The sequence below is a fragment of the Oncorhynchus clarkii genome, chromosome 28 (genome assembly GCF_045791955.1).
Source record: "Oncorhynchus clarkii lewisi isolate Uvic-CL-2024 chromosome 28, UVic_Ocla_1.0, whole genome shotgun sequence".
NCBI lineage: Eukaryota > Metazoa > Chordata > Actinopteri > Salmoniformes > Salmonidae > Oncorhynchus > Oncorhynchus clarkii.
The window spans coordinates 5068369-5095764 of NC_092174.1; the positions used below are offsets into that span (position 1 = coordinate 5068369).

The 27396-nt window shown below is 40.7% G+C and overlaps 1 protein-coding gene across 1 annotated transcript in view; it reads left to right on the top strand.

The window, feature by feature from the left end:
• The first annotated feature begins 920 nt into the window (after positions 1–920).
• LOC139386572 (anion exchange protein 2-like) overlaps positions 921–27396 on the top strand; it is a 69139-nt gene continuing 42663 nt past the window's right edge. The window contains exons 1-2 of the mRNA XM_071132225.1: positions 921–1153; positions 13028–13199. Of these exons, the coding sequence (XP_070988326.1) occupies positions 13131–13199 (69 nt within the window). The 5' untranslated portion in view covers positions 921–1153; positions 13028–13130. The remainder of the gene's footprint in view (positions 1154–13027; positions 13200–27396) is intronic.

Consider the following 27396-nt stretch of genomic DNA (forward strand, 5'->3'; position numbering starts at 1 on the left):
ACTGTCAGTGATTTATTTAGAATTCAAGGAACACTTAACCAGCATGGCTACCACAGCATTCTGCAGCGATACACCATCCCATCTGGTTTGCGCTTAGTGGGACTATCATCTGTTTTTCAACAGGACAATGACCCAAAACACACCTACAGGCTGTGTAAGGGCTATTTGACAAAGAAGGAGAGTGGTGGAGTGCTGCATCAGATGACCTGGCCTCCACAATCACCCTACCTCAACCCAATTGAGATGGTTTGGGATGAGTTGGACCGCAGAGTGAAGGAAAAGCAGCCAACAAGTGCTCAGCATATGTGGGAACACCTTCAAGACTGTTGGAAAAGCATTCCAGGTGAATCTGGTTGAGAGAATGCCAAGAGTGTGCAAAGCTGTCATCATAGCAAAGGGTGGCAACTTTGAAGAATCTCAAATCTAAAATATATTTTGATTTGTTTAACACTTTTTAGGTTACTACATGATTACATGTGTTATTTCATAGTTTTGAAGTCTTCACTATTATTCTTCAATGTAGAAAATAGTAAAAATAAAGAACAACCCTTGAATGAGTAGGTGTGTCCAAACCTTTGACTGGTACTGTATAACCTTGTCCGCATTTTCGAAACGTAGGTCATTGTCAGATTTTAAATAGCTGCTGTAGACAGTGTCTGAACGCAAATGTCTTTCGGCATGTGTCATGTTTCACACTGTGTTTAACACAGAGCGAGTCTGTGTGTGTGTGTGTGTGTGTGTGTGTCCCTTATTGTCGAGTCATCTCCTACGGTCACATGCTTGTCAGAGGGCTAGAGGAGAAAGACTAACCGATGGGGGCTTGAATTTGGGGGAGGGTTTGAAACATTAGTTGGTGCTCAATGGTTGCGAGTGTAGAGTGTGCATTTGCCAGGGTGAGTGTGTGCGTGTCGTGTGTTAAGGGGAGAGCCAAGACAGGAATACAGAACTAACCACAATCTCCCTCACTCTCTTTTGCGCTGCCTCTCTCTTCATCCCTTACACACGCTCTCTCCCTCTCTCTCACAAACAGATGCACACACTCCCTCTTCTCGGTGTTCTCTCCCTCTCACTGCCTTTCTGAATTCCGTGGGATTTGACTCGGTCCCTACGATGTTTGCTGTTGCTGGAAGCTCTCTGCAGTGAGCACGCTGAGGTAAGCTCTGTCACTCTCTCTCCACACCTTGGTCACGTCGTCTGCTGCAAGCTCATAGACACACCGTTCAGACTTCACTCACTTTATACTCTGTCTTTTGAAGTGTTGTACGTTATACAGTAGCACTGTCTAGTGGGGATTCGCGCCAGTTATGCTCATTATTATGCTGCGGTTGAGACTCCATGCTGTAGTCCTACCTACACTTACTGGGAGAGTTGCTGAGATAAGAGCATCCATTGTATAAGAGCATCCACTTAAATTATTTCAAAGTAGGTGTTGCCTCTTTTAGCTCCGCTCCCTTAAACTCTGCTGTCTTTCTCAAGTTTGGGTTTCGGTGTCCCTTGTGAAGAAGAAATATCATCTCTCCTTTGTAAATGGAAGCCTCTAAGAAGCGGTTGTAATGTTATCATGTCACACACTGTAGCGCGACACAGAGGAGGTTTTGGTGAGGCAGAAGAAAAAACTGCAAGTGTTACTGACTTTTTTTATGACTGTTTCCTGTTGGATGGTAAAACAGATTTATCTCAATTTTGTGCCTATGAGCACTAGCTGAGTAACTTGAGTCTGCGTCACTACTCACTCAGCAGGTCACTACCATACAGCTGTGAACACACAACATAAGATGAAAAATCATGTTCTTTAGCAGCTTTCAATATGTCCCGATGTTTCCATGTAGGATTGCCGTGAGGCACTTCCTGTCTCTGTCTTTTCAATACATTTTCCCCCTCTCCCTTTATTTTTCTCTCATTCTTTGAGAAGAGAGGAATGATAAGGTCTTGAGTTAGAGATGGTATCTATCTCATGACAGCCACTATTTTGGAGAGATCAACGTTACCGCTTTGTGAAGCAAAGGGAAATCTTTATGAAATATGATGACCAGTTAACCTCTAGTAACTCCCCATCCCGGGTCCGGGAGCGTAATCATCGACTGACACTAATTAGCATAACGCAACGGACATAAATATTCCTAGACAATATTCCTATTCATGAAAATCACAAGTGAAATATATTGAGACACAGCTTAGCCTTTTGTTAATCACCCTGTCATCTCAGATTTTCAAAATATGCTTTACAGCCAAAGCTAGACAAGCATTTGTGTAAGTTTATCGATAGCCTAGCATAGCATTTTGTCCAGCTAGCAGCAGGTAACTTGGTCACGGAAATCAGAAAAGCAATCAAATTAAATTGTTTACCTTTGATGAGCTTCGGATGTTTTCACTCACGAGACTCCCAGTTAGATAGCCAATGTTCCTTTTTTCCAATAATTTTTTTTTGTAGGCGAAATAACTTAGTTTGTTCTTCACGTTTGGCTGAGAAATCGCCCGGAAATTGCAGTCACGAAAACGCCAAAAAATATTGACAGAAACATGGCAAACGTTGTTTATAATCAATCCTCAAGGTGTTTTTCAAATATCTATTCGATAATATATCCACCGGGACAATTGGTTTTCAGTAGGACCAATTGGAATAATGGCTACCTCTGTATTTTACGCGAGAATCACTCTGAGAGCCATCAGGTGACCACTTGCGCAATGTAGCAGCTTAAGTGTATTCTTCAACATAAATGCGTAAAACTACGTCACAATGCTGTAGACATTGTCTACAGCATTGTGGTTGATAGCCCATTCACTGCTCAATAGGGACGCATTGGAACGCAGAGCTTTCAAAAGATGAGTCACTTCCGGATTGGATTTTTCTCAGGCTTTCGCCTGCAATATCAGTTCTGTTACTCACAGACAATATTTTTACAGTTTTGGAAACTTTAGAGTGTTTTCTATCCTAAGCTGTCAATTATATGCATATTCTAGCATCTTGTCCTGACAAAATATCCTGTTTCCTATGGGAACGTTATTTTTCCAAAAATGAAAATACTGCCCCCTAGTCACAAAATGATTTATTAACGGATCATAATTATTAGCTTATTTTCATTTTCTCTTATTTTACAAAGTTAATCTTGCCGTTATAGAATATGCTTAAACTTAGATATTTGTGTGTGACCTAGGCCCGTATTCCCAAAGCGTATTAGAGTAGGAGTGCTGATCTAGGATCAGGTCCCCCGTTCATTTAATTATGATCTAAAAAGCCAACTTCTACTCTGAGGCACTTTAAGAATACAGGCCTAAGTCACACAAACCAAAAATCGAATTTTAAGCATATTCTATAAAGGCAAGATTAACTTAATACGGGCCCTGATGAAGATCCATCTTGGATAGAAACGTTGTTGCAAAATTGGTGGTAGAGGAATAGCCCATGGGTCTTTATGTGCCTCTACTTTATCATTACAATTTGTTTACCTTGGCATGTCTAGTGTCTTGCTGCTCTTGTGGGTCCCTAATACTCAAAAAGAACACTGCATTGCATAACCATAATAATACAACCTTGGTGCTGCTAGTTAGCCACTTTGCCAGCAGGCAATAATTTACTTCTCCAGCCACTGTTCAGTACTGGACGTATGCAGCTGGTGCAGTCACTGGCTGTTCAAGTGGCATAAGTGGCTCAGGATGATTCTGCATTCTTTCCATCACTGAGTGCTCAGCCAAGCTGAAAGTCAACGGAGGGGGATAGCAACTACAGCACTGTACGTGTGTGTTCGCACCTGCTTTTGTTTTTGGCCAAGGCATGGCATGTTCACACTGATTATGTGTCCCAAATGGCGTCCTATTCCCTATATAATGCACTACTTTTGACCAGAGCCCTGTGAGCCCTCGTCAAAAGTAGTGCACTATATAGGGAATAGGATGCCATTTGGTGCGCTGTCCAAGTAAATCTAGAGGGCATGCCAGCTAGCTCTGATCAACTTTGACCAAACTAGGCATCGTCAATTACCCAAGATGGTGGGAATGACGTGTACTGCAGACCTTATTAGGTCATGACCTCTATTCCACATGCACTAGTGGTTGCAGACGCTATTGAAAACTCTATTTTGACAGGACAGGGATGGGAAATGGTGTAGACCAGGGAAACACTTTGAATGAACGAAATTAAAGCCCCAAGATACTTTATGAGACTGGTTCTTATCTGCAACCATCAAAGCAGTTATGCTTTTCAATCCATTGAAGGAAATGTTGCGTGCTCACAATCCGATAGTCTGTCCCAGAGTGCGTGAATATCAGATGTGGTTTGCTGCTGAGTCACTGTCCTCTGTTACCTTGAGTCATACCGGTAAACGAGAGGAGCTGGGGAGACGAGAGCAAAAAACAATTATTTAGCAGTTTTCTATTTCCACTTCTCTGATGTAGCCTACTCAGGTGTCATACATACTGAAATATATATGGTAGTTGAATATATAAGCTGATGTACTAGCTGATGTTCAAAAATAAGAAGGGGGTTTGCACACAACAGTTTTGACAATTTTTGTGTTCGAATCACCCTTACATTTTTTACTCCACTTTTAATTGGTTGTATTCACCAACTAGACTACTTGCTTTTTCTAAGTTTAAGGACAATTCCACAATAATGGAATTACGCTTTGACTCAGATTTGTATGCCAAACAAAAACCATTGATTTCAAAGTTTATCAAACTGTACAACTCTATGAACAATATACACAACATTTCACAAAAACAGATTTACTGGAAGAACTGTGCAGATGCGACCACGTTTAAATATCTTATTAAGATTCAATGATGTCAGCAGAAAGAATGGGGTGTCAGCTATGACATAACACCTTGAGTTTGAAAAAAAATATTTTGGTTATTGAACAACAGTAGGTGAAGTGGATTTATGTCTGGTAATGGATTACATCATGGGTCCCTGAGCTGCACTTTAGAGAAATGCATAATTATGGATATTAATATCATTCTCTTCATGGTGATCCTCATATCATGAATAGGTATACAAAGGTAAAAATATGCAATATCCCTCTTTTGCATATTTGGGTATTATTCTATTCTATTATTGTAATGAGCTCCGCCCCCAAACAAAACCACATTTGGTTGGTCCAGACCAGACCAAATCTGAAACAATCAGACGTCCCTTGTTTCATAAGTTTTGACATCACATTACAGCACAGTAGAGTTTAGAACAGTACAGTACAGCACAGAAAAGTAGTTATGTTCAGTACAGATGCATAAAACACCTTTCAGTGTTTCACTTAAGGGTTTACCATGAGGACTAATTTTCCCTTACCTAAGGGAATTGTTTAAGGGTGTGACATATAGAGCCCATCTAACATTTCCTTAGATAAGAGCAGAATTGAAAGGTTTTAAGGTAGTTTGAAGGCATGTACTGCAGAAAGAGTCTGGTTAACATGGAGATGACCTGATTCACTGACTGAATCACATTTATTTTGGGAGATCACAAAAATAGAACTTCTACATTCAAAACAGGAGAAACAAATTGATTCAGAAGATCACAAATCACGTTTCTTTTAGTTACTTTTTTCTGAACTTGTTTTTATTACTTTCTAGCACTAGCATGCTAACTTACAGAGTAGGTAGCTAGCCAGCTAGCTTTATAGCCATGGATTGTGCACCTTCCAATGTTTAGCTAAGTAGGTAGCTAGCTGGTGGATGTTTTCCTTTTGAAACCAGGGCAGAGGAAAACAACATTCATCTCCACAAATGCTGTTTACATTGATATCCATACTGAATGAAGCACTTAAGGGACCTCATGGGCACCCTTAACTTTTTCATTTAATTTAAGTGGGAACTTCGCCAAAAAGTTTTTTTTTGTGCAGCTGACTTAAAGTGAAGGAAACTTTAATGGAAAAGATAAGGGGAAAATGTACTTAAGATGCTTTATGCAACCGGGCACCGTACAATAAAGTGTATTATACAGTACTCTACTCTAGTGTGCTGTACTGTACTGAACTCTACTGTGCTCTACTGTACTGTGCTCTCCAAACTTGTGAAACATAAACATCTATGATTGGTTCAGATTTGGTCCGGCCAGGGCGGAGTGACCAAATTTCAACTACTTTTCAACGTCCGTGGACGATCGGTGTTCAGTGTGTGAGGATGCTTGTTACACTAAATGGAAAGAGGGTAGGTGGTATGTGTCATGGTAGGTGTCAGTAAGAGCCAGGAGAGGTGGCATTAACTGGAGAGGAAAGAGAGAGGGAGCAGCTGAGAGAGCGAGAAAGGGAGAGTGAGAGGGAGGGGTTTTCCAGACTGTTTTAACAGCCTTGCTTTGACCACCAGATGAGCTGAACATAACAGTATGCCAGTGGAAGGGAGGACACTAACAGGTGGCCCAACTGTGGTTTGTGACTGCTATGATTTCCCATTGTAGCCATTTCAATTGCAGTAATCCTGTTAGATTCTTCTATAATTCTGTTACCAATTAGGTAACAGGATTACGAGTTATAATCATGTAATAATTCATAAAGAAACTTGATATCAGTCAAACCACTAACTTAGGTCTACTTGTTACTTATGTGAACTTTAATTATCCTCCCTCATGAGGGAGAGAAATTAGAAAATATCTTACAGATATGTGGGGTTTTGGTAACGGAATTACAAGGCAATGTTTCTTAAACGTGCAGAAGGCAAATCATTTATCCAAAACAACATCTAATTGTTGTTGATATTAGTTGGCTGGAGTCTTAACTTCAACATTATTATTTTTTGATATATTTCTAATACCTTTTAAGACTATTTCAAAGCCTGAAAAAGACTCTTAGCTTTCATTTGACACCCAATTTGACATGCTACTATGAACTCTACGATGGTGCTCATGGATCCTTTTAGATGGAAATGCCCTTAAGTGCAACGTTACCTGCTTTCTTCAAGCTGATATACAGTACCAGTCAGAAGTTTGGTCACATCTACTCATTCAAGGGTTTTTCTTAATTTTTACTATTTTCTACACTGTAAAATAATAGTGAAGACATCAAAACCATGAAATAACACATATGGAATCATGTAGTAACCAAAAAAGTGTTAAACAAATCAAAACATATTTTATATTTGAGATTCTACAAAGTAGCCACCCTTTGCCTTGATGACAGCTTTGCACAATTGGCATTCTCTCAACCAGCTTCACCTGGAATGTCTTGAAGGAGTTCCCACATATGCTGAGCACTTGTTGGCTGCTTTTCCTTCACTCTGCCATCCAACTCATCCCAAACCATCTCAATTGGGTTGAGGTCGGGTGATTGTGGAGGCCAGGTCATCTGATGCAGCACTCCATCATCACCCTCCTTCTTGGTCAAATAGCCCATACACAGTGTGTGTTTTGGGTCACTGGTGTGTTTTGGGTCATTGTCCTATTGAAAAACAAATGAGAATCCCACTAAGCACAAACCAGATGGGATGGCGTATTGCTGCAGAATGCTGTGGTAGTCATGCTGGTTAAGTGTGTCTTGAATTCTAAATAAATCACGGACAACGTCACCAGCAAAGCAGCCCCACGCCATCACACCTCCTCCTCCATGCTTCACGGTGGGAACAACACATGCAGAGATCATCCGTTCAACTACTCTACGTCTCCCAAAGACACGGCGGTTGGAACCAAAAATCTCAACTTTGGTCTCATCAGACCAAAGGATAGATTTCCACCAGTCTAATGTCCATTGCTTGAGTTTCTTGGGCCAAGCAAGTCTCTTCTTCTTATTGGCATCCTTTAGTAGTGGTTTCTTTGCAGAAATTGGACCATGAAGGCCCGATTCATGCAGTCTCCTCTTAACAGTTGATGTTGAGATGTTACTTGGACTCTGTGAAGCATTTATTTGGGCTGCGATTTCTGAGGCTGGTAACTCTAATGAACTTATCCCCTGCTGTAGAGGTAACTCTGGGTCCTCCTTTCCTGTGGCAGTCCTCATGAGAGCCAGTTTCATCATAGAGCTTGATGATTTTTGCCACTGCAGTTGAAGAAATGTTCAAAGTTCTTGAAATGTTCCTCATTGACTGACCTTCATGCCTTAAAGTAATGATGGATTGTCATTTCTCTTTGCTTATTTGAGCTGTTCTTGCCATAATATGGACTTGGTCTTTAACCAAATAGGGCTATATTCTGTATACCACCCCTACCTTGTCACAACACAACTGATTGGCTCAAACGCATTAAGAACTAAATAACTTCCACAAATTAACTTTTAACAAGGCACACCTGTTAATTGAAATGATTTCCAGGTGACTACCTCATGGAGCTGGTTGAGAGAATGCCAAGCGTGTGCAAAGCTGTCATCAAGGCAAAGGGTGGCTACTTTGAAGAATCTCAAATATAAAATATATGTTTCACACTTTTTTTGATAACACATATGGAATCATATAGTCATTTCATAGTTTTGAAGTCTTCACTGTTTATTGTAAAATGTAGAAAATAGTAAAAAAAAAAAGATCCGCTTGGTGGGAATTGTAACCTGGCTCATATAATGAGTGTTTCTACACTGCTCCATTCGAACACAATGGCCTCAGGGTTGCCATCCCACTTCTGACACCAATGTAGCTCATTTAGGGGGTAGTCCCAACCAGGACGCAAACCCGGGTGCAGCGACTGTCCAGCCAACACCTTTACAACAAGAGGTCTGAAACCTCTTGAGGTCGCTAGGTGTTGAGTTAAGGTTGCTACATCACCCCCCACGCTTCTCTATACCAAGTCCCTCACGTGTGCACGCCTCTCCGATGGCCTCACGGGCACCATCACACTTCTGACACCAACGTAGCAAATGGCAGGACAGGGATGCGAACCCAGGTTGCTGGCTTGAAAGGCAAACACCCTACGCATAGCACAAATAGGGTTAACCCACTTTGTAGGATTTGCAACGTGGCTCATATTTATTTATTTATTTATTTTTATTTTTATTTAGGCAAGTTGAGAACAAGTTCTCATTTACAATTGCGACCTGGCCAAGATAAAGCAAAGCAGGTCGACACATACAACAACACAGTGTTACACATGGAGTAAAACAAACATACAGTCAATAATACAGTAGAAAAATAAGTCTATATACAATGTGAGCAAATGAGGTAAGAAGGGAGGTAAAGGCAAAAAAAATGCCATGGTGGCAAAGTAAATACAATATAGCAAGTAAAACACTGAAATGGTAGATTTGCAGTGGAAGAATATAGCGAGGATCACTACAGTATGTACTTTGAAGAGAGTGAAGTAAGGAAGTAAATTAACTGTAAGGAAAAAAACACAGTGCACTCATAGCTATGACCTGAAAGAAGAAGGTCCGTCCTCTTGCGTTTCATGCCCTAAGGTCTACAGTAGAGTAGCTCCTGGCCTACCACATATCTACCCGTAACTTTCCCAAAACCGTATGGTCCGTTTTGGACCGTTCTAAAACTTTTATCGGGTCTGAACAAAAAATATTAGTTAAGGTCTTCGATCCATACGCTCACGAGTCCCACGTTAACAATCACACTAATCTTTTCACGCAAACATTTTTAACCCTGTAATCCCTAGTGGGTTTCCGAACGCTGACCTTGTAGCCTTTTAATAATCGTCCCACCACCTGCAGGTCCACCACAGATTTACTTTAACATATCACCGACCACTAAAACTACGACAACAAAGGCAAGAGTAGGTACGGCACCGTAATCTCCCATATGCCTTTTGCCTTTCTCATTGTTGGCTGGCGAGTCATTGGTGCTGTTTTTCCACTAAGCGCTTTGACATGATTAAGCCCTTTGAATCGATGAGGGGTGTGGTGCTGGGGCAGAGGGTCGTCACCAAAGAGAACCATTGTCCCTTTGTGTCGACGTCTGCTCTCTAGGGTTTATACAGTCAAAAATGGAAGTCAGAGATTTCACTTCAGTAAATGCTGACGTGCAGTATGATAATTTGTGTAGTTTTAGGCTTAGTGCATTTTTTGTGACCTCACGATCCTGTCTAAAATAACAGCTATTTTCAGTGGATTTTGAAAAGGTGTAAATAATCCCTGCTGTGCGGATGATAAATTAGAAGCTTTGTGTATTGATATGGAATGCTAATAAGGCATTTCCTGCTGGAACTACTTGTGTTTCTTCTTTGGTGTTCTTCTAACTGTTTTTGTCCTAGGAGAAGTATTGATTTGATATCAGGGAGAGATGGGTCATGATTGAGTCATCAGATGGATCTCTTCCACTTTAATGAAATGAAGGTTGAACTGAAAGAACCAACAGCGTAATCAGAGACACACACACACAGCTACTGCTTCTATATATGGAAGTAATATTGAGATTTATGAGGTCCCCTAATTGCTCTCTTACATGTGCCCTATGTATATCTGTTTGTCTGTGTGTGTCTGCCTGCTTCTGTGTCCTTTGAGGGCTTTCAGCTTCACAAGTTTCACCATAAGATGGACCACCAAAGACGAAACCATACCTCTGTCACGTTCTGACCTTTATTTCCTTTGTTTTGTATTTATTTAGTATGGTCAGGGCGTGAGTTGGGTGGGCAGTCTGTTTGTTTTTCTATGTTTTGGGGCGTTTCTATGGTTCTCAATCAGAGGCAGGTGTCATTAGTTGTCTCTGATTGAGAATCATACTTAGGTAGCCGTCCTCCTCTTCAGATGAAGAGGAGGACGACTGTGACAACCTCAAGCAACATTTTGTAGTGAGTGATGACAAAATCTCAACATAAATCTCTAATGAACTCCCTTGTGACCTCACATGATTCAGCACTATCTGTACTGTAGATCCACAATTCCCACCCCCACTCAAATATAATAATATGATTGTCACATATTATACGTATGCGTAATATGAGTATCGTATCATTCCCAACCACACCAAGCACAAAAAAGGGTTCTGCTGCTGTCCCCATAGGAGTACCCTTTTTGGTTCCAGGTAGAACCCTTTTTGGTTCCAGGTAGAACCCTTTTTGGTTCCAGGTAGAACTCTTTTGGGATCCATTTAGAACCCTCTGTGGAAAGGGTTCTTCTACATGTAACCTAAAAGGGTTCTACCTGGAACCTAAAGGAGTGATTCAAAGGGTTCTCATATGAGGACAGTCAAAATCTTTTTGGTTCTTTTTTTCCCCCTAAGAGTTCATGACGTGTCATAGGATACCTCTAATAAACATCCTCCATCCCATTCCTCCTCCTCAGTTTATGGCTGGAAATCAGAGGGAGGGTGTTGGGTGTTTTCCGAAGGCGGTGACATTGCAGCAGTGACCTTGTTGATGTAAACCACACTGACAGTCTCTTCCTGCAGTGGCGAGACTGGGGATGTATTCCTTATCACTCATAGGGAGAGTAGTGTCCTCTCAGTTCAGTGCATGCAACAGATGGGGGATGAGGAGAGGAAGCACCCTGTAGACTATTGAGATGCATCAATGGAAATCAGAGGGAGATATGGGTCCCATTTTGATTATACGAAAGTGAGAGAAAATGAAACAACTTCTTTATTTTAATATGCCTCTTTATGTAAATGTATACATTAGAAATGCATATCCTTATTTTCAAATGTTAAACAAGACCAACATACTGTCAATACTTAGTCATGTTTTACATATAATCACAAAAATGATAGGGAAAATGCTGAGCATGTCAATTCACTCACTGAAATGGTTTGGGCTAGTGATTAGGGGGATTTCCAAGTGGACTCGGCCTACACAATATGGCAACTAGAGCCCATCCGATATGTTTCTTTGGATCTGATACCGCTTCCAATTTTGGGAGGAACACTTACCGATACTGACATATCTGCCGATATACGGTTTTACAGTGGGGAAAGGAAAGTGTAATTTCCCACACTGAATTCTCCGAAATTGCCATCCAAAAGAGCAATTGTCCAATAACTATGCTTCAAATGTTGATTTCATACATTGTGAAAATTACATGAGAATGGCCACAAGTGTTCAGATTAACCCTTTTTTTTAAAATTCTATTTATAGAATATCAGTTATCGGTTGAATTGATAATATAGGTGAACTGATATATCGGTCGGGTTCTAATGGCAACCCCACTATCTGACCACAGCCAGAACACAATCTGGCAACCCTGACCCTCAAACCCTGCATTCAGATGTTCTGATGTCATTGAAGGGAATACTTCAAGATATTCTCTAAATATGTTATCTAAATACCAGGTAACAATCTGGCAACCCTGACCCTTACCCTCAACCCTGACCCTCACTGCTTCTTAAAAAGAATACAGACTCATAATAACTGTAAATGTTATTCTCTGTAGACAAACACTATCCACTATCAGAGAAGCTCTCAGCTGTTTATGGGTGTTTGTGTATGAATGTTATCATAAACACCCGGGTCGGCTTTCCGCCTGAACACTGTTAGCCCACTGAGCTAAGTCTTATGCATTAGCTCGGAGATGTAATTTAAGTCTTCAGGTCTCAGGCAAGGTTACTTATCACGCAAATCAGGTGACCACTAATAGACCTTGGTAACAACAGCTTCTGTTACAAGACACTGCCTCATCAGCTGAGTTGATTTGCTTGCTTGGAAAAAAGCGTATAAAAAAAAGGGGGTTTTCCACCCTAAATTGGATGTTGTGGTCTTGCCAAGGTGGGTACATCATAATCTCCTCTGAACCCTTCAGGACACAGCAATTCTTAGCAGTGTTTTCATGATGAAGCTATCACCCATGTTTTCATTAAAAAAAAGACTTCACTTTTAGCTAAACTCAGAGCTACAGTAGAGAAATTGATTGCTTTTGTTATTTGCCGCTGTGTTGGCCCCATTCAGAATCACAATACTGTAAGCTTGTTCACTCACAAGGGTTTGTCCATATGGTTAGGGCCAGGACTTTTTCCAGACCCTGAATCTTACCCTACTTTTTCCTGGTCTGGTGATGTGGCCCTAAATGTGTAAACGGCGTCATGACAATGGCGTTGCCTATGTCGTTATTATGGACGTATAATCATCATGTAGGACGTACAATGAAATCACTAACCAAAAGATAATTTGGGTGATTGACGTAACGTTTGACCCAATTTACCAATAGTCACTTGACTAAGACCAACAATACCATTCCTGTCCTTTTCGCAGGTTATGCTACCCAAAAGTCCTCCGTTGAGTAAGAAAGAGAGTGAAAAGGGCTAAGGACTGCTTCGCAACATACTGCCCTGACCTTGTGATCCGCAACGGAGCCATGAGCAACCCTAAAGATGCCAGCGACACCCATGTCGCCGCCAACACTATGGCCACAGCCACCTCAGCTGTGAGTTTAAACCTTACATCTATTTACTGTACATGAGTTATTCTAAACACAGGTTCTATACACACAAAATTATATATTTTAATGATGTATTTATTTTTGAAAACATTTTTAAAACGTATTAGTCAGGTAATGCTTATATCCGTGGTTCTGTGGTTGCCATGGCGCTGTGAAGAAGCATACCCACATAAAAAAATACCATTGTGTGTACTATGGTAGGAATACTATAGTATTCACTGTAATGGTTTTACAGACTTTACTGCAGTAAACAGACTTTAGTGCTGTAGTGTTTTTGCAGACTGAAGTCCGACAAAAAACAGTGAATACTGTTGTATTTATTATAGTAAATTTGTTTTTAGTAGTATACTGTAGTATTTACTGTAGGTATTTTGTGTACATTACTGTAGTATTTTTACTAAATAATCATTTTTGTTTTATTATCTTTAACATAGAAGTGTGAAGCTTTCTCCTTGAGGAAACCTAGTAGAGAAATACTAGCAGATCAAGCAAATACAGTGCCTTGCGAAAGTATTCGGCCCCCTTGAACTTTGCGACCTTTTGCCACATTTCAGGCTTCAAACATAAAGATATAAAACTGTATGTTTTTGTGAAGAATCAACAACAAGTGGGACACAATCATGAAGTGGAACGACATTTATTGGATATTTCAAACTTTTTTAACAAATCAAAAACTGAAAAATTGGGCGTGCAAAATTATTCAGCCCCCTTAAGTTAATACTTTGTAGCGCCACCTTTTGCTGCGATTACAGCTGTAAGTCGCTTGGGGTATGTCTCTATCAGTTTTGCACATCGAGAGACTGACATTTTTCCCATTCCTCCTTGCAAAACAGCTTGAGCTCAGTGAGGTTGGATGGAGAGCATTTGTGAACAGCAGTTTTCAGTTCTTTTCACAGATTCTCGATTGGATTCAGGTCTGGACTTTGACTTGGCAATTCTAACACCTGGATATGTTTATTTTTGAACCATTCCATTGTAGATTTTGCTTTATGTTTTGGATCATTGTCTTGTTGGAAGACAAATCTCCGTCCCAGTCTCAGGTCTTTTGCAGACTCCATCAGGTTTTCTTCCAGAATGGTCCTGTATTTGGCTCCATCCATCTTCCCATCAACTTTCCATCCATCTTCCCTGTCCCTGCTGAAGAAAAGCAGGCCCAAACCATGATGCTGCCACCACCATGTTTGACAGTGGGGATGGTGTGTTCAGGGTGATGAGCTGTGTTGCTTTTACGCCAAACATAACGTTTTGCATTGTTGCCAAAAGTTCAATTTTGGTTTCATCTGACCAGAGCACCTTCTTCCACATGTTTGGTGTGTCTTGTGGCAAACTTTAAACGACACTTTTTATGGATATCTTTAAGAAATGGCTTTCTTCTTGCCACTCTTCCATAAAGGCCAGATTTGTGCAATATACGACTGATTGTTGTCCTATGGACAGAGTCTCCCACCTCAGCTGTAGATCTCTGCAGTTCATCCAGAGTGATCATGGGCCTCTTGGCTGCATCGCTGATCAGTCTTCTCCTTGTATGAGCTGAAAGTTTAGAGGGACGGCCAGGTCTTGGTAGATTTGCAGTGGTCTGATACTCCTTCCATTTCAATATTATCGCTTGCACAGTGCTCCTTGGGATGTTTAAAGCTTGGGAAATATTTTTGTATCCAAATCCGGCTTTAAACTTCTTCACAACAGTATCTCGGACCTGCCTGGTGTGTTTCTTGTTCTTCATGATGCTCTCTGCGCTTTTAACGGACCTCTGAGACTATCACAGTGCAGGTGCATTTATACGGAGACTTAATTACACACAGGTGGATTGTATTTATCATCATTAGTCATTTAGGTCAACATTGGATCATTCAGAGATCCTCACTGAACTTCTGGAGAGAGTTTGCTGCACTGAAAGTAAAGGGGCTGAATAATTTTGCACGCCCAATTTTTCCGTTTTTGATTTGTTAAAAAAGTTTGAAATATCCAATAAATGTTGTTCCACTTCATGATTGTGTCCCACGTGTTGTTGATTCTTCACAAAAAAATACAGTTTTATATCTTTATGTTTGAAGCCTGAAATGTGGCAAAAGGTCGCAAAGTTCAAGGGGGCCGAATACTTTCGCAAGGCACTGTATTCCATAACCTGTAGGTAGGTAGGACTGGGTTCTGAACAGAGAGTTCAGGGCTTCTTCTCTTTTTTATAATCACAGGGAACACAATATGGCCTATACTTGACATGTAGGTTTCTCACTTTACGGTCGGCACAAATTGGGATGTGGAGGATGGGAATGGGCAGGGTATATACTAATTAAATTTATATTTACTATAGTAAAAAAAAAATGTCTTTGCTGACATTTACTAGTGTTTCTTTTGTGAATAATAATGTAGAATTTACTATAGTATACTACAAAATTCTATACTAAGTACTGAACATGATTGAGGGATACTACAGTATGTAGTATTGTATACTACAGAAGTCTATAGTAAGTACTGTGATATTCTATAGTAAACTGTAGTATTTCTTTGTGGGATATATCATTAAATAATATCCCGATATGTAATTGTATCTGTAAATACTGTACATATAATTTAAGTGTTTTTTTGTTGCATTTAAAAACAATGTACAAAAACTTGTGAGTTGATCTATAATATCTTGTGGTGACCTATGTAGTTGCAGAACTGACGATGGCAAGTTTACTTGGCTTGGTTAGCTATGGCTTGGTTAGCTATGGCTTGGTTAGGTATAGCTAGCTATCTAGCTGGCATATGTAATTTGAATGATGCATCAATACAGAACCAGCTTTTTGTTCCACCTGCCCTGGCTTCTGGAAGGATTTGTACTGTGGTGTGAGGCGACGACAGAGGCTCGCCTGTTCCTGATTACGAGGCCAAACTGGGGTGGTCTCTTGGGCGATGGTGCCGAAGCGTCATCCAGGTTGGTGCTACACATTCGGTGGTGGATGTTCCAGCCTACCTACATAGAAGGAGTAGCTGTGAACTTCCGAGAGAGATGCCTGATGGAGAGCTCCGGGCCTGCCTGTCTGACGTTTCTCCTTCCCTGGCTGTACCATCAATGCCAACTCCACTCAAGCTACTCCTTTACTGAACTGATCCCATGAACTGCCAGCCCCCTGAATTTGTTTTTATTTTGAGATTCTGTATGAAAAGCCCTATATAAAATACATCTTATTATTATTATTATATTGCACCAGAGGAAGCTGTAAAGCCAATTTAAAACTCTTCCAACATATTTCAGGTAAACATATACTGTATACTACTCACACACGTTGTTAATATTTCATATTTGAAATATTTATTTGACTTCCTTACCTCACTAAATTTGTGAAGAAGTTGCAATATAGGGAGAACCATGGACAGTAGTGGTTGTTTTGATGAACCTTCTATTACAGATACATGTTTAAATGGTATTTGCACACCAAATTAATAAAATAGTAAAAATCATTTTTAACAAGATTTTCCAAATCTTTAAATTGAATTTCGAGGAATAGAATCTATATTGTTCAGTCATTAATTATGTCATTAGATGTTTAAATTATCACTTATCTTTATTTTGGCGTTTCGGTGTGAAGTGTCAATCATAGATATAATTGGAGGACTCCAGATGGATATAACTAATTTTAATATAGACATTGCCATTGAGGGCTTCCCCAATTGGGTTGGGATTCCTATGTGTGGGGAGTGAATAGCCAATGATCAGAAAGCATTGTCTTATTCAAATTGGTTTGTATTGGTTTGTAAACCAAAGACTAAGGTAATATCTAGGAGCCAAGACCAATATTTATACCAGGACATTGGACCCAAGATCCAGACTCAGACCCAGTGAGTTGAGACCATGACAAGTTAATGCCCGAATATATGTGGTCTTGAGTGGTCTCAAGACCAAGACCACTAGATTAAGAGTCCATAGATCCTTTCTTCAATTGTAAGAAACTCATGTAGAGAACTTGAGTAGAGTAGAGCACAGTACAGTAGGGTACAGTACAGCAGGGCACAGTAGAGTAGAGCACAGTAGAGTATAGTATAGTAGAGTTCAGTATGGCACACATCATACATGTCTATGTTTTGGCCAAATAGACAGAACTAAAATATAAATGGAACATGTAACAATTCTTAAGATTTTAGACTTAGTTACAGTTTTATATAAGGAAATCAGTCAATTGAAATACATTAATTAGGCCCTAATTGGTGGATTTCACATGACTGGGAAGACAGATATGCATCAGATACCCTAAATTGAGGTGATGGTGGCGGATGAATGGCACAACAGTATCTCATCACGGTATCTCTGTGCATTAAAATTGCTATCGATAAAATGCAATTGTGTTTGATGTTCGTAGCTTATGCCTGCCCATACCATAACTCCGCTGCCACAATGGGGCATCTGTTTACAATGTTGACATCAGCAAATAGCTTGCCCAGACGACACCATCTGCCATCTGCCCGCTACAGTTGAAACCGGGATTCATCCGTGAAGAGCACACTTCTCTAGCGTGCCAGTGGCCATCAAAGGTGAGCATTTGCCCACTGAAGTCACTCACAACAGTCAGGTCAAGACCTTGGTGAAGACGATGAGCACGCAGATGGGCTTCCCTGAGACGGTTTCTGACAGTTTGTGCAGAAGTTCTTCAGTTGTGCAAACCCACAGTTTCATCAGCTGTCCGGGTGGCTGGTCTCAGATGATCCCGCAGGTGAAGAAGCCAGATGTGGAGGCCCTGGGCTGGCGTGGTTACACGTGGTCTGCAGTTGTGAGGCCAGTTGAACGTACTGCCAAATTCTCTAAAACAATGTTGGAGGTGGCTTATGGTAGAGAAATTAACATTCAATTATCTGGCAACTCTGGTGGACATTCCTGCAGTCAGCATGCCAATTCCATGCTCCCTCAACTTGAGACATCTGTTGCATTGTGTTGTGTAACTAAACTGCACATTTTAGTGGCCTTTTATTGTCCCCAGGAAAAGTTGCACCTGTGTACTGATCATGCTTTTTAATGGTTTGGCCTACAAACTATTATGGAAATATGTGACTCTCACGAACATGGTGTTGTTCTCCATTTTGCTCTACGGCCCCCACAAGCATCTTGGGACTCGTTGGTAGTTGGTACAGCCAATCTGCCAACTTCTGTCTGTAGCGTCCGAACAGTTTGGACTACACACTAATATGACAAACATGTACATGTCGGTTGTTTTGCTTAAGGATGCCCACAGGCCTCACAAGACTCATCTGAAGGTCTCCCGGTACCAGTTGAAAAATGTTATGGAAGTACAGTATACTGTATACTGTATATGGAGTGCCACAAGAACGGGTTAAATACGTGTGTATGTGTGTGTGTGTGTATGTGTATATATATATATATATATCTATATATATATATATATATATATATATATCACAAAAGTGAGTACACCCCTCACATTTTTGTAAATATTTGAGTATATCTTTTCATGTGACAACACTGAAGAAATGACACTTTGCTACAATGTAAAGTAGTGAGTGTACAGCTTGTATAACAGTGTAAATTTGCTGTCCCCTCAAAATAACTAAACACACAGTCATTAATGTCTAAACCGCTGGCCACAAAAGTGAGTACACCCCTAAGTGAAAATGTCCAAATTGGGTCCAATTAGCCATTTTCCCTCCCCGGTGTCATGTGACTCGTTAGTGTTACAAGTTCTCAGGTGTGAATGGGGAGCGGGTGTGTTAAATTTGGTGTCATCGCTCTCACACTCCCTCATACTGACTGGTCACTGGAAGTTCAATATGGCACCTCATGACAAAGAACTCTCTGAGGATCTGAAAAAAAGAATTGTTGCTCTACATAAAGATGGCCTGGGCTATAAGAAGATTGCCAAGACCTTGAAACTGAGCTGCAGCACCGTGGCCAAGACCATACAGCGATTTAACTGGACAGGTTCCACTCAGAACAGGCTTCGCCATGGTCGACCAAAGAAGTTGAGTGCATGTGCTCAGCGTCATATCCAGAGGTTGTGTGTATATATATATATATATATATATATATATATCATACATGCATACAAACATACAGTTGAAGTCGGAAGTTTACATACACTTAGGTTGTAGTCATTAAAACTTGTTTTTCAACAACCTATAGTTTTGGCAAGTCGGTTAGGACATCTACTTTGTGCATGACACAGGTCATTTTTCCAACAATTGTTTACAGACAGATTATTTCACTTATAATTCACTGTATCACAATTTCAGTCGGTCAGAAGTTTACATACACTAAGTTGACTGTGGCTTTAAACAGCTTGGAAAATTCCAGGAAATTATGTCATGGCTTTAGAAGCTTCTGATAGGCTAATTGACATAATTTGAGTAAATTGGAGGTGTACCTGTGTATGTATTTCAAGGCCTACCTTCAAACTCAGTGCCTCTTTGCTTGACATCATGGGAAAATCAAAAGAAATCAGCAAAGACCTCAGAAAAATAATTGTAGACCTCCACAAGTCTGGTTCAACCTTGGGAGCAATTTCCAAATGGCTGAAGGTACCACGTTCATCTGTACAAAAAATAGTATGCAAGTATAAACACCATGGGACCACGTAGCCGTCATACCGCTCAGGAAGGAGACGCGTTCTGTCTCCTAGAGATGAACATACTTTGATGTGAAAAGTGCAAATCAATCCCAGAACAACAGCAAAGGACCTTGTGAAGATGCTGGAGGAAACGGGTACAAAAGTATCTATATCCACAGTAAAACGAGTCCTATATCGACAACCTGAAAGGCCGCTCAGCAAGGAAGAAGCCACTGCTCCAAAACCGCCATAAAAAAGCCGGTTTACAACTGCACATTGGGGACAAAGATCATATTTTTTGGAGAAATGTCCTCTGGTCTGATGAAACTGAAATAGAACTGTTTGGCCATAATGACCATCGTTATGTTTGGAGGAAAAAGGGGGAGGCTTGCAAGCCAAATGTGAAGCACGGGGGTGGCAGCATCCTGTTGTGGGACTGCTTTGCTGCAGGAGGGACTGGTGCACTTCACAAAATAGATGGCATCATGAGGAAGGGAAATTAGGTGAATATATTGAAGCAACATCTCAAGACTCCAGTCAGGAAGTTAAAGCTTGGTCGCAAATGGGTCTTTCAAATGGACAATGTCCCCAAGGCATACTTCCAAACTTGTGGAAAAATGACTTATGGACATCGAAATCAGGGTATTGGAGTGGCCATCACCAAGCCCTGACCTCAATCCTATAGAAAATTTGTGGGCAGAACTGAAAAAGTGTGTGCTAGCAAGGAGGCCTACAAACCTGACTCAATTACACCAGCTCTGTCAGGAGGAATGGGCCAAAATTCACCCAACGTATTGTGGGAAGCTTGTGGCAGGCTACCCGAAACGTTTGACCCAAGTTAATCAATTTAAAGGCAATGCTACCAAATACTAATTGAGTGTATGTAAACTTCTGACCCACTGGGAATGTGATTAAAGAAATAAAAGCTGAAATAAATCATTCTCTACGATTATTCTGACATTTCACATTCCTAAAATAAAGTGGAGATTCTAACTGACCTAAGACAGGGAAATTTTGCTTGGATTAAATGTCAGGAATTGTGAAAAAGTTTAAATGTTTAAATGTATTTGGCTAAGGTGTATGTAAACTTCCGACTTCAACTGTATTTATACACACACACAAGACCGTTCAAACGTTTGGGGTCACTTAGAAAGAAAATAAAGAAATTGTCCATTAAAAAACATCCAATTGATCAGAAATACGGTGTAGATATTTTTAATGTTGTAAATGACTATTGTAGCTGGAAACTGCAGATGTTTTATGGAATATCTGCACACAGAGGCCCATAGTCAGCAACCACCACTCCTGTGTTGCAATGGCACGTTGTGTTAGCCTTTTAAAATGATAAACTTGGATTAGCTAACTGATCATTAGAAAACCCTTTTTCAATTATGTCAGCACAGCTGAAAACTGTTGTTCTGATTTAAAGAAGCAATTAAACTGGCCTTCTTTAGACTAGTTGAGTATCTGGAGCATCGGCATTTGTGGGTTTGATTACAGGCTCAAAATGGCCAGAAACATAGACCTTTCTTCTGAAACTCGTCAGTCTATTCTTTTTATGAGAAATGAAGGCTCTTCCATATGAGAAATTGCCAAGAAACTGAAGATCTCATATAGCGCTGTGTACTACTCCCTTCACAGAACAGCGCAAACTGACTCTGACTAGAATAGGGTGGAGTGGAATAGAGTGGAGTGGAAGGCCCCGGTGCACAATTGAGCAAGAGGACAAGTACATTAGAGTATCTAGTTTGAGAAACAGACACCTCACAAGTCCTTAACTGGGAGCTTCATGAAATAGTACTCGCAAAACACCAGTCTCGATGTCAACAGTGAAGAGGTGACTCCGGGATTTGCAAAGACAAAGCCATATCTCAGCCTGGCCAATATAAGAAATATTAAGATGGGCAAAAGCACAGTTGATATTCCATTAAAAATCTGCCGTTTCCAGCTACAATGATCATTTACAACATTAACAATGTCTACACTGTATTTCTGATCAATTTTATGCTATTTTAATGGACAAAAATGTTGCTTTTCTTTCAAAAAGAAGGACATTTCTAAGTGACCTCAAACTTTTGAATGGTAGTGTTTGTGTATATATAAGCTCAGCAAAAAAATAAACATCCCTTTTTCAGGACCCTGTCATTCAAAGATAATTGGTAAAAATCCAAATAACTTCAGATCTTTATTGTAAAGGGTTTAAAAACTGTTTCCCATGCGTGTTCAATGAACTATAAACAATTAATGAACATACACCTGTGGAATGGTCATTAAGACACTAACAGCTTACAGATGGTAGGCAATTAACGTCACGGTTATGAAAACTTAGGACACTAAAGAGGCCTTCATTCTGACTCTGAAAAACACCAAAAGAAAGATTCCCAAGGTCCCTGCTCATCTGTGTGAACGTGCCTTAGGCATGCTACAAAGAGGCATGAGGACTGCAGATGTGGCCAGGGCAATGAATTGCAAGGTCTGTAATGTGAGACGCCTAAGACAGGGCGGACAGCTGATTGTCCTCACAGTGGCAGACCACATGTAACAACACCTGCACAGGATCGGTACATCCAAACATCACACCTGCGGGACAGGTACAGGATGACAACAACAACTGCCGAGTTACACTAGAAACTAGAGGTCGACCGACTATGATTTTTCAACGGCCGATTTTTAAAATGTATTTATTCATTTGTAATAATGACAATTACAACAATACTGAATTAACACTTATTTTTAACCATTATATAATACATAAATAAAATTAATTTAGCCTCAAATAAATAATGAAACATGTTCAATTTGGTTTAAATAATGCAAAAACAAAGTGTTGGAGAAGAAAGTAAAAGTGCAATATATGCCATGTAAGAAAGCTAATGTTTAAGTTCCTTGCTCAGAACATGAGAACATATGAAAGCTGGTGGTTCCTTTTAACATGAGTCTTCAATATTCTCAGGTAAGAAGTTTTAGGTTGTAGTTATTATAGGAATTATAGGACTATTTCTCTCTATACCATTTGTATTTCATTAACCTTTGACTATTGGATGTTCTTATAGGCACTTTAGTATTGCCAGTGTAACAGTATAGCTTCCGTCCCTCTCCTCGCCCCTACCTGGGCTCGAACCAGGAACACATCAACAACAGCCAGCCTCGAAGCAGCGTTACCCATCGCTCCACAAAAGCCGCGGCCCATGCAGAGCAAGGGGAACAACTACTCCAAGTTTCAGAGCGAGTGACGTTTGAAACGCTATTAGCGCTCAGCCCGCTAACTAGCTAGCCATTTCACAACGGTTACACCAGCCTAATCTCGGGAGTTGATAGCGAAGAGCTGCTGGCAAAACGCACAAAAGTGCTGTTTTGAATGAATGCTTACGAGCCTGCTGCTGCCTACCACCACACCGTTCTATCAAATCATAGACTTAGTTATAACATAATAACACACACAAATACGAGCCTTAGGTCATTAATATGGTCGAATCCGGAAACTATAATCTCGAAAATAAGGCGTTTATTCTTTCAGTGAAATACGGAACCGTTCTGTATTTTATCTAACGGGTGGCATCCATCAGTCTAAATATTCCTGTTACATTGCACAACCTTCAATGTTATGTCATAATTACGTAACATTCTGGCAAATTAGGCGGCCCAAACTGTTGCATATACAGTGCCTTGCGAAAGTATTCGGCCCCCTTGAACTTTGCGACCTTTTGCCACATTTCAGGCTTCAAACATAAAGATATAAAACTGTATTTTTTTGTGAAGAATCAACAACAAGTGGGACACAATCATGAAGTGGAACGACATTTATTGGATATTGCAAACTTTTTTAACAAATCAAAAACTGAAAAATTGGGCATGCAAAATTATTCAGCTCCTTTACTTTCAGTGCAGCAAACTCTCTCCAGAAGTTCAGTGAGGATCTCTGAATGATCCAATGTTGACCTAAATGACTAATGATGATAAATACAATCCACCTGTGTGTAATCAAGTCTCCGTATAAATGCACCTGCACTGTGATAGTCTCAGAGGTCCGTTAACAGCGCAGAGAGCATCATGAAGAACAAGGAACACACCAGGCAGGTCCGAGATACTGTTGTGAAGAAGTTTAAAGCCGGATTTGGATACAAAAATATTTCCCAAGCTTTAAACATCCCAAGGAGCACTGTGCAAGCGATAATATTGAAATGGAAGGAGTATCAGACCACTGCAAATCTACCAAGACCTGGCCGTCCCTCTAAACTTTCAGCTCATACAAGGAGAAGACTGATCAGAGATGCAGCCAAGAGGCCCATGATCACTCTGGATGAACTGCAGAGATCTACAGCTGAGGTGGGAGACTCTGTCCATAGGACAACAATCAGTCGTATATTGCACAAATCTGGCCTTTATGGAAGAGTGGCAAGAAGAAAGCCATTTCTTAAAGATATCCATAAAAAGTGTCGTTTAAAGTTTGCCACAAGCCACCTGGGAGACACACCAAACATGTGGAAGAAGGTGCTCTGGTCAGATGAAACCAAAATTGAACTTTTTGGCAACAATGCAAAACGTTATGTTTGGCGTAAAAGCAACACAGCTCATCACCCTGAACACACCATCCCCACTGTCAAACATGGCGGTGGCAGCATCATGGTTTGGGCCTGCTTTTCTTCAGCAGGGACAGGGAAGATGGTTCAAATTGATGGGAAGATGGATGGAGCCAAATACAGGACCATTCTGGAAGAAAACCTGATGGAGTCTGCAAAAGACCTGAGACTGGGACGGAGATTTGTCTTCCAACAAGACAATGATCCAAAACATAAAGCAAAATCTACAATGGAATGGTTCAAAAATAAACATATCCAGGTGTTAGAATGGCCAAGTCAAAGTCCAGACCTGAATCCAATTGAGAATCTGTGGAAAGAACTGAAAACTGCTGTTCACAAATGCTCTCCATCCAACCTCACTGAGCTCGAGCTGTTTTGCAAGGAGGAATGGGAAAAAATGTCAGTCTCTCGATGTGCAAAACTGATAGAGACATACCCCAAGCGACTTACAGCTGTAATCGCAGCAAAAGGTGGCGCTACAAAGTATTAACTTAAGGGGGCTGAATAATTTTGCACGCCCAATTTTTCAGTTTTTGATTTGTTAAAAAAGTTTTAAATATCCAATAAATGTTTTTCCACTTCATGATTGTGTCCCACTTGTTGTTGATTCTTCACAAAAAAATACAGTTTTATATCTTTATGTTTGAAGCCTGAAATGTGGCAAAAGGTCGCAAAGTTCAAGGTTTGCACTGTACACTGACTCTGCGTGCAATGAACGCAAGAGAAGTGACACAATTTCACCAGGTTAATATTGCCTGCTAACCTGGATTTCTTTTAGCTAAGGTTTAAAAATATATACTTCTGTGTATTGATTTTAAGAAAGGCATTGATGTTTATAATAGGTACACATTGGAGCAACGATGCGCACCGCATCGATTATATGCAACGCAGGACACGCTAGATAAACTAGTAATATCATCAACCATGTGTAGTTAACTAGTGATTATGATTGATTGATTGATTGTTTTTTATTAGATAAGTTTAATGCTAGCTAGCAACTTACCTTGGCTTACTGCAAGGCAGGCTTCTCGTGGAGTGCAATGTAATCAGGTGGTTAGAACGTTGGACTAGTTAACTGTTAGGTTGCAAGATTGAATCCCCCGAGCTGACAAGGTAAAAAAAACTGTCGTTCTGCACCTGAACGAGGCAGTTAACCAACCGTTCCTAGGCCATCATTGAAAGTAAGAATGTGTTCTTACCTGACTTGCCTAGTTAAATAAAGATTTAACTGGAAAGCTGGACTGACGGCTTGTAGGCTTGTTGTAAGGCAGGTCCTCACCAGACATCACCGGCAACAATGGGCACAAACCCACCGTCGCTGGACCAGACAGGACTGGCAAAAAGTGCTCTCCCCTGACAAGTCGCGGTTTTGTCTCACCAGGGGTGATGGTCGGATTCGCATTTATCGTCGAAGGAATGAGTTACGCCTGTACTCTGTACTCTGGAGCGGGATCGAGGTGGAGGGTCCGTCATGGTCTGGGGCGGTGTGTCACATCATCATCGGATTGAGCTTGTTGTCATTGCAGGCAATCTCAAAGCTGTGCGATACAGGGAAGACATCTTCCTCCCTCATGTGGTACCCTTCCTTCAGGCTCATCCTGACATGACCCTCCAACATGACAACGCCACCAGCCATACTGCTCGTTCTGTATGTGATTCCCTGCAAGACAGGAATGTCAGTGTTCTGCCATGGCCAGCAAAGAGCCCGGATATCAACCCCATTGAGCATGACTGAGACCTGTTGGATTTGAGGGTGAGGGCTAGGGCCATTCCCCCCAGAAATGTCCGGGAACTTGCAGGTGCCTTGGTGGAAGAGTGGGGTAACATCTCACAGCAAGAACTGGCAAATCTGGTGCAACCCATGAGGAGGAGATGTACTGCAGTACTTAATGCAGCTAGTGGCCACACCAGATACTGACTGTTACTTTTGATTTTGACCCCCCTTTGTTCAGGGACACATTATTCAATTTCTGTTAGTCACATGTCTGTGGAACTTGTTCAGTTTGTCTCAGTTGTTGAATCTTGATATGTTCATACAAATACTTACACGTTTGCTGAAAATAAACACAGTTGACAGTGAGAGGACGTTTCTTTTTTTGTTGAGTTTACACAGTTTTATGATGCTGCCGTTGACATGTGGGGTTGACCTGTTAAGAATGTGATATTGTTTACCGGTTGAAAGTACAGTGCTTGGTTAAATACTGCTTATGATTCTGATCGTTTTTTGATCTGTTAGTTTTAACATCGACCTGTGTAATAGGCATGACAATAATTGTTTGAACGTTTGTTAATTTAGTAGAAGGCAACATGAGTTCCCTATATATAAAATGTAGGAGTGATTATATGGAGGATATGTCTTTGCTGGTCCTGTTGTTTTGATACATCAATGACCCTGGTACAATATATTAGCCATTGATTTGTTTTTGGTGGTTAGTTCTGTTGCAGAATTGGTAACTTGTAAAAAAAATAAAAACATTTGAAGGACTTTAAGCAAGTAAAATGGATTCCAGAAACATTTGTGAAAACTCACCGAATTCCCTTTGGAATCTTAGGAAACTTACCACACCTCTGGCTCCATTCTCGCCCATTTTTTTAAAGCCGTTCAATAGGAACTCCTTGGCTGAGGTCAAGGTTGGCCGAGGTAAACAAAAATCTGCACTATTGTTGATATCAGGCATGCCAAAACTGTCAGTCATGTAGAAGTACCAAGCGACCAGAGTCTTCCCTGTAATAAAGAAAGCAGAAGATGCAAAAGCTTCCCAATGTCCGCCAAATGCCCTAACTTGCCATTCCAGATCTCTGCTAGACAAAGTGGATGAGTTAGAACTTTTACTCCTATCATCCAGGGCTGAAATTGGTTGTGTAACGGAAACATGGGCACATGACAACATTCCAGATAAGTCCCTAAACATAGAGGGTTTTCAGGTGTTCATGTAGGTCAAAAATCCTAGCCTAAATATGAATGGAGGAGGAGTGGCCAAATGTGGACGATAGTCTCCAGGTTAAGATACGCACTGACCTTGAACGAGATGAGTTTGAGAGTTTCTGGATCCAGCTGTGCTCAGA